We start from the raw sequence: 8,316 nt of genomic DNA on the forward strand, positions 1-8,316 counted from the left end.
GTCCGAATCCTATTAGAGGGAGGTTTGCTACACCATTTTGTAGATTTATCTCTACTCATAAAATATTTAGCATTATTGTTCAAATTTATTTCTTCCTCACTTTCATCCTGTTCTGTCTCAGAATCGACTTTGCGACTCTCTTCTAGATGGTCTTCGTCACTTCTACTTTCATCGCCTAAATCGTCAAAAAGATTATTTTCTTCAGCATCATCATTCAGCATTCTTAGAATCTCTTCTGCATGAGCTGGTTTTTCTAAATAATATATTTTTTTACCACTCGCCATATTTACTAGCCTATAAAGTGTATGGACTCAAGTTAGTAACACATTCGGGCGCAGTGAATCTCGTAGATACTTTCAAAAAATTGCAATTAAATGAAAAGTGTTGAGATATATATTCAAAAATACGTAAAAAAATACAGAAAAAAAATACTTACATTGACAAAAAATTGCAATATTCGTACGTATCAAAATGTTGCACGTTCGGGCGCAGTGTATCTCTAGGATCAAAATACCGATTGCCACTAAATGCGAAGGTCAAACACAAAATGATAAAGACGCATAAATAAAACATATAAAATTAGGAGGCTATTGAAGAGTGGAGGTTTCTATAACATTCAACCAAGGCGCAGCATGAAAAATTATTGGCTCTGTATCTGTCAGATCGGCTGCGCCCGACGAAGGGTTAACAAACTTATTAAATGAAGACTTTTCAATAACTTATTATCGCTTTTGAATATTTGGTATTCGTATTTCCAACAATAGTTTTTTTGTTTTAATTTAAAACTATAATTGAGCTGTTTTAAATTAATGTTAAAATTTTCTATTTACTGTATTTTTAATTATTTCAGATTTGACTGTGATAGAGTTCTAGAAAATATGAGTTTTAGATAAACTACAATTATATTTACTGCAAAATAATGCCTGAAATGTTTTTTTTTGCTAAAAGCTAAGTAATTGAATTTATGAGTTTATAAAATCAATATATTTCGAAAATATTGCTATAAAATATTAATAAATTTTATCTTATTTCAGGTGTAATCATGATCGAATTCAAGAAAATGTTAAAACATGTGTGAAAATAAAAAAAACATCGAAATAATAATTAAGTCTGCAAATTGTTTGAATGGCTTGGTCTTTGTACAATTACGGCGATAGGATTAACAAAATTTATGATTATAATTTATCATTAAAATCCTCTAAATTATTATAATGACTGAAAATATTTTGATTGTTTTGTATCTTGTTATCATAAAATAATGTGTAAATTGTTAATAAAGATATCAAGATTCAATACATAAACTATTTAAAAATGTATGTATTCATTTAGAATAAATAAACTTTTATTATCAATGAGTTAAATACTGTTTTTCTATATAAATTAAATAATATTTTTAAATGTGGGTTAAATAATAATTATGAATTTGGGGTAAATATTGTTTATTTATATTGAGCTTATATTGGTTTTTTATATAGGGTAAATATTGTTTATTTATATTAATCTTATATTGGTTCTCAATATTGAGCTTATATTGGTTTTGAATGGGATTTTAATATTGTTTATCATTATTGGTTTTATATGGGGCCTTTATTGGTTTTAATATTGGATTTATATGGGAAACATGTTAACAGAATAATATTATAGCAATATTGGTAAACAATAGAGAGCCATAAAAAGTACAATATTGCGCCACGATTCATTTCTACTAGGGTATAGATGAATAATATAAATTTTATAATTTTGATGTTGAGATATGTGAGATTCAGTCTTCAGGGCAATGACTTTAAAACATTTTTATTTTTTCCATACGTTTCGACACATAGTTTTTGTGTCATCTTCAGTGGACTCTAGTTTGAAGGCACAGATAGAAATTATTAATTAAAACTAATATATAAGAAGTGATATGGTATGAACTTACATGTAATTGTAATAATCCTAATTATTTCATAAATAATTAGGATTCATAAAAATTATGAAATAATTAGGATTATTACAATTACATGTAAGTTCATACCATATCACTTCTTATATATTAGTTTTATTTAATAATTTCTATCTGTGCCTTCAAACTAGAGTCCACTGAAGATGACACAAAACTATGTGTCGAAACGTATGGTGCTCGGTACACACATGCCTCGGTACGCGCAAAGTACAGAAGTCGTGGCAGAAATTACATAATTCTACTTACTTTTTGTTTCAAATAAAACAATCATTTTTTCTGTTTACATATCATACAAAAATATAAAAAATGCATGGTGTTGACAAGTTAGTTGTATAAATGTTAGTGCCAATCTCTAGTGTTGTGTACACTTCTCTAGATGTAACCTACCAACGTAATATCCACTGATGATGACATTAAATTGAATGTCGAAACGTTTGGGATTAAAGATTATTTTATAAATCTTTGCCTTTTCTTTGTTTGATGTATCGCCCTCAAGAACTCACTCATATATTTCAACATCAAAATTAACTACTAAATCAATATATATATATATATATATATATATATATATTCTATATATATATATATATATTATTTAAGTTTAAATATAGATACACAGCTATATCCATGATTAAAAACTTAATAAAAAATTGTATACTACTTTCTTATAATTTAAATCACAACTTAACAGATTATTTTTAAAATGAATTTCTATCACACATTAGCATTTATATATTAAAAATAAAATATTAATTGATTTTATAACCATTTAGCAGAAAAAAAATTTAAAACACGACGAACAACGATTTTTGCATTTATAATTATTAGTGTTATATATTGTGAACTAATATTTTTATACACGTAATTTATGGCAGGCTTTTATACAATATTTTATAAATTAAAATTTTGCATTAAATAATCTTTTTATAACTTTAATGATTCTCTAATATGCATCAAAATATTAAATTTTGTCAAACTGTGAACGATGATTTTAGTCCTTATAATAATGACTATTTATAAGACACATCTATACATATTATATAAAGTAAAAAAGGTGTTTTTCATCCATCATATTTAGCGCTATACATAGCATAAACAAGTTAAATTTGAAGAAAATTTGTATTCGAAATGACATTAGACTAATTTTAAGATATTTGTTTCCTTTGAATAAATGTATCTGTTTGTGGAGTGTTGTGATTAAATAAACTCCTCTGAATGATATGTATATAATGTTTATAGTTTAATACTCTAATGTTTCTATTTTTCACCCACAGTGCGTGGATATTGACGAATGTGCAAACCGGACTAGCACGATGTGGACCAGGAGCTATTTGCTCGAATTTAGAAGGCAGTTACAATGCGATTGTCCAGCCGGCTTTGAAGGTGATGCACGCGGCGCAGGCTGTTACGATTCCGATGAATGCGCGCGAATCGCCTTGTGGCCGTGATGCACTTTGTCATAATATGGCTGGAAGCTTTAAATGCGTGTGCCCCCCTGGGTATAATGGTGATCCTATGACCGGATGCACAGGTAAAAATATAAGATGAAATTTATTCAAATATCTAATACTTGAAGTACTTATTACTTGTATATTACTTACTTATATTATTTTTATTATAATTATTATTAGTATATACTAAGGTTGTCGGTTTTCAAAAACCATTTTTAAAATCCGTTTTATTTGGCGAAAATTATGGAATTTGAAAAACCGGTTCTTTAGTGAAAAAAGTCGGTTTTTCACTGTATAATGGAAAATGACAAATATAGCCAAATATAAATGATAGACGAAAGCGTTTTGATTCCTGAAATCGTATAGGTTCAATAGCATTTGTATCTTTCAGTCTGCAATGGTTGTGGTTCCCAGAAAGGTTTTGTATATATTGATTTAGATTTTTATACCACCAGTGTATAATTAATTTAAATCAAGTGTGACTTCTTCTTATAGAACTAACTTCCTCTACACAAACTTAAAAAAAAGTTTTATACCCTAGAAGCCACAAATTAAAGAACAAAAAACTTAGAATTATATATCAGGCTTTAAAAAAAACAATTAAGCATAATTTTGTCGAAAGTATGAAAGCATTTTCTATGTCAATTTTGTGAATAAACAAAGGACACGTCTAAGTAGCAATTCGATAGACGTTCTCAGTTTTTTGAAATCATATTTTATTAAACAAAAAAAACAATTAGAAAGTTTAAAATTAATCAATTAAAATTGCTCGGAACAGACAATACCCCAGATTAGCTTAATTGTTTTTAAAACTAAAATTAATTTTAACAAGTATGTATCAACAAGTGTCTAATTTTTTTTTAATTTAATGACTTTTTTTTTAAAAATGTATTATTTTTATTTATTCGAAAACTTTCGTTTCACTATCACAAAAATATTATCTTATATGTGAAAATGATGCACGAATAACGAATAATTATTTTCAAAGTTATTTATCAAGATAAACTATTATTTTTTTGTTCTACTAATTAAAATTAAAATAATTTTGTTTACTGTCTATAAAAATCAACAATAAATAAATTCAGTCAAACACTGCTCTAAATTACACTAAATTTGCGGATAAATTACAGGATATTCGAGCAAAAATTTATTTTCTATATAAAATTCGAAAACCGGTTAAAACCGGTTTTTAGTGAAATTAAAATTCGAAAACCGGTTTTCTGAAATATCGGTTTTTGTATAAAAGCTAGTATATACATTTGTACATATATACACATAAATATGCACCGATATAAAAAATACCTCGATTATTTACATTTATTTCAAAGCAATAAAAATGGAATTGTAATAATAATTATTTTTTCTCTTTCTAGATATTAATGAATGCCAACACAACCCATGCGGTCCAAATGCTTTATGTACCGATGCACCCGGATCCTACATTTGCACTTGCTTGCCAGATTACACTGGCGACCCGCGCACCGGCTGTGTTGACATCGACGAATGCGCTCTGCTCGAAAGGCCTTGCGGTCCCCACGCGACATGCGTCAATACTCAACCTGGCTTCACGTGTAAATGTCCGCAAGGGTACGCTGCCAGTCCTGATGCGCGCGTCTCTTGCGAACGTACTGACGTCTCTGTTGGCTGCACGTCGAACTTTGACTGCACTAATAATGCAGAGTGTATTGATGGCAGCTGTGCTTGTCAAGAAGGATTTGAGGCTCGAGGAGCGGCTTGCGTAGATTTGGATGAATGTAAAGGAAACCCATGCGGGGAACACGCTACGTGTACTGATTTACCAGGTAAAGGCAATAGTTTAGCTAATAAAAATTATTACGACATGACTTTCTTCGTGGAACCGACAAATATATCAGTTTCTAGTGAAATTGACGTAACAATATATAAAAACCGTAGGGCGCAAGTGAATAAAATTAAAATAAGACGTGTGTTATCCTTTAGTTCAGTTTTATATTTTACTAGCTGACCCGGCAAACGTAGTTTTGCTAAGTTAGGTATATTCTAAACAATTTCTAAAGAATCAAAAATATTAATACTTTAAGTGTATAAGGGGATGTGTTGTTCGAATGCTATATACAATGAGATGTATAAAAACAATAAGCCCCATTAGTTTTACTATATCTTCTCAATACAATCAAACTGGAAGTTTTATACACTTTCTTTGGAAAACATGGTATATTCCAATCTAAGTCTTTTTTGTTCTTTTGACTTATTCATTACGTTTCAAGTTTTTCAGATTATTTTTGGATTCTGTATTTTGTGTATAAATGTAAATAATACTTCTGAGCTTATACAAAATTTTCAAATTTCTGCGATGAGGGATAGAAAATGAATTAAGTATTTCTTCTTTGACCTGCTTTTTGAAAAATTTCAAGTAACATTCGATGAATTAAAGTAAATTTAATAAAATACTTTGAGCAAATAAAAAAAAACTATATTGTGAAAACCATAAAATTATATCACAACAAATAACACATATCAAACGAACGATTATCTGACTACGTTCATGTGCTGCTTTTTTGATGTCTTTCAAAAATTTGTTATCTAGACCTTTTTACCCTATAAGCATTGAACGGTGTAAAGGTTTAAAGCCTTATTATAATTTTAAATTACCGTTTATCTCCCCCATTTCAAAGATTACCGGTTTCAAATCAAGGTTATAGCTGGTTATACATCTTTTTTCCTCAACTTTCAAATATTGCTGTTGAACAATGCTTAGCTTTACTGGTTTTTGACCATCGGTGGTGAACCTTTTTAACCCCGGACCTTTATAAATTACTATCTATTCTTCGATAAATTCAGGAAAATTATAACTGGGAAAATGTTATTCGACAAAATGTCCCTTTGATCGATACCAATTTTAGGTTCTGAATTAAAGTAACATAAATAAAAAATAATATAATCTAGGAAATGTTTTTATAATACCAATGAGTATATATACACATGAGATCTGTCATAGCACCGTGTTTGAGAAAAATATGCTAAAAAGTGCATTTTCATATAACATTTCAAAAAGTAGATATTTTGAGTTTATAGTAACACTTGAGGCCCGTTTAATAACGTTTTTGTGTACAAATAAAACTACAAACAAAACTACTTACTACAATTTAATCATTATTAAATAATATTTATATAAGACAACCTATTAAACATAATTGAACATCATCTGTCAAAAACGTTTGACATTTCACGTATTAGCCACCGTCCATTGTTTTATTTAAATTACGCTTCAACAAAAATTTTCAAATTAAAAATGTAAAGTTTCTACGCGGATTTGAAATAATTTCTCACCTTTTGGACTTTCTCTGGATTGGCACGAATTTTTCAAGATTAGGACTGGCAAAATCGGTTTAGCCGTTTTCAAGTTTTACTTAGACATTTGAAAGAGAGCTCCATTTTTATATATAAGATATTATGCTTTAGGAGCATACCGTTGCGAGTGCGAGCCGGGACACGTAGGATCACCACCGGCCGTACCATGCCGAGCACCATGCGAACGTGTCTCGTGCGGCGAACATGCGCATTGTCGCGCCGATGCTCTAGAAGCGTATTGTGTTTGCGAAGACGGTTGGACTTTCGATCCTCGAGATATTGCCGCAGGTTGCGTGGACATCGATGAATGCGATCCAGTACATGGACCAAGTGGTCGCTGTGGCCCTGACGCGATTTGTACTAACACACCAGGAGGGTATAGCTGCAGCTGTAAAGAAGGATTTACTGGTGAGATCATACAAATTATTTTTGTCATTCATTTAAAATTGGGGAATATATAGATATGAGCTAAAAAAATAAAAAATTGGAACATCTATAGTAGAAGTATAAATGGCGTTTCATTTACCTGTCATCTTTCATTCATTAATTTTTACAACAACATATTTTGATGAGTCAATATTTGTTTTATAGGTGATGCTCACAGACAATGTACGGACATAGATGAATGCACAAGACCGGGAGCATGTGGTCAGGATTCGATTTGTGTAAATCTGCCTGGTAGCCATAGATGTGAATGCCCTGCAGGAACTTTACCTGACCCAGATCCCACTATTCGATGTGTTAGCGCTGAAGCTTGTCACAAAGATTCAGATTGTCCAGGAAATGCAATTTGCGATGATAGACAAAGATGTTTATGTCCAGAACCAAATGTTGGTCAAGATTGCAGGCGTAAGTGTTGTCATATAAATAGATAAATATTTTTGCTATGGCACAGGTAGAAACATTTTCATAAATTTGTACTAAAAATGTACAAATTTTTAACTCCATATTTATTTTGTCAACATTTCGTTGACGAATAAATAAAAAATTGATAGTTGATTATGATATGCGTTTATTAAAGTTTTATTTACTTACTTTCAGATCCATGCGAAGGTAAAAGTTGTGGACCAAACGCTCACTGCATGTTGAGTTCTGGGCAAGCTGTATGTTTATGCAGTCCTGGTTACACTGGAGCACCAGACACGAGTGGATGTACAGATATCGACGAATGCGCAGGCCGACCATGCCCAGCTGGTGCTATATGCCTCAACGAACCGGGGCGTTTCTCTTGCCAATGTCCAAGTAATAGCAAAGGAGATCCATATCGTGGAGGTTGCGCCAAAGTTATTCCATCTTCTGGTTGTGGAGATGGTCAGCCATGTCCTGATGGAGAGCAATGCTTAATAGATACATATACCGGTAATAGCATGTGTGTATGCAGACAAGGTTATGCAAGAGATCGAGAAAATGGAATTTGCCGAGATGTTAACGAATGTACGCAACCTAGAGACAAACCTGCATGTGGATTAAATGCTATTTGTAAAAATTTACCAGGAAGTTATGAGTGCCAATGTCCAAATGGATTTAATGGAAATCCTTATTCAAGTTGCGATGGTAAATCATATTTATTAAAATTAAGTAGATTGCTTGTAC

At 30.8% G+C, this 8,316-nt stretch overlaps 2 protein-coding genes across 2 annotated transcripts; both read left to right on the forward strand.

Annotated features, from left to right (window-relative positions):
• The first annotated feature begins 3,193 nt into the window (after nucleotides 1-3,193).
• LOC113381308 (adhesion G protein-coupled receptor E1-like) lies at nucleotides 3,194-4,998 on the forward strand. Its single transcript, XM_026620257.1, has 3 exons — nucleotides 3,194-3,473; nucleotides 4,767-4,914; nucleotides 4,980-4,998. Exons 1-3 carry the CDS (start codon nucleotides 3,194-3,196, stop codon nucleotides 4,996-4,998), a joined length of 447 nt encoding a protein of 148 aa, XP_026476042.1.
• Nucleotides 4,999-7,419: 2,421 nt separating this feature from the next.
• Nucleotides 7,420-8,277, forward strand: LOC113381309 (nidogen-1-like; the record flags this gene model as incomplete). The annotated part of the gene is made up of 2 exons (XM_026620260.1): nucleotides 7,420-7,572; nucleotides 7,765-8,277. A coding segment is annotated over exon 2 (472 nt), but the record flags the coding sequence as incomplete, so codon positions are not given.
• Between the last annotated feature and the right edge of the window lie 39 nt (nucleotides 8,278-8,316).

Source organism: Ctenocephalides felis, unplaced genomic scaffold (genome assembly GCF_003426905.1).
Source record: "Ctenocephalides felis isolate EL2017-DRISC unplaced genomic scaffold, ASM342690v1 CF-g0.4_SCAFFOLD_02797, whole genome shotgun sequence".
NCBI lineage: Eukaryota > Metazoa > Arthropoda > Insecta > Siphonaptera > Pulicidae > Ctenocephalides > Ctenocephalides felis.

Excerpts from the sequence above, each read along its gene's own strand:
- LOC113381308 (XM_026620257.1), top strand. The coding sequence starts at position 3,194 with ATGTTTCTATTTTTCACCCACAGTGCGTGGATATTGACGAATGTGCAA. Across the intron at positions 3,474-4,766 it reads TCCTATGACCGGATGCACAG|ATATTAATGAATGCCAACAC; the intron begins GTAAAAATATAA and ends TTCTCTTTCTAG.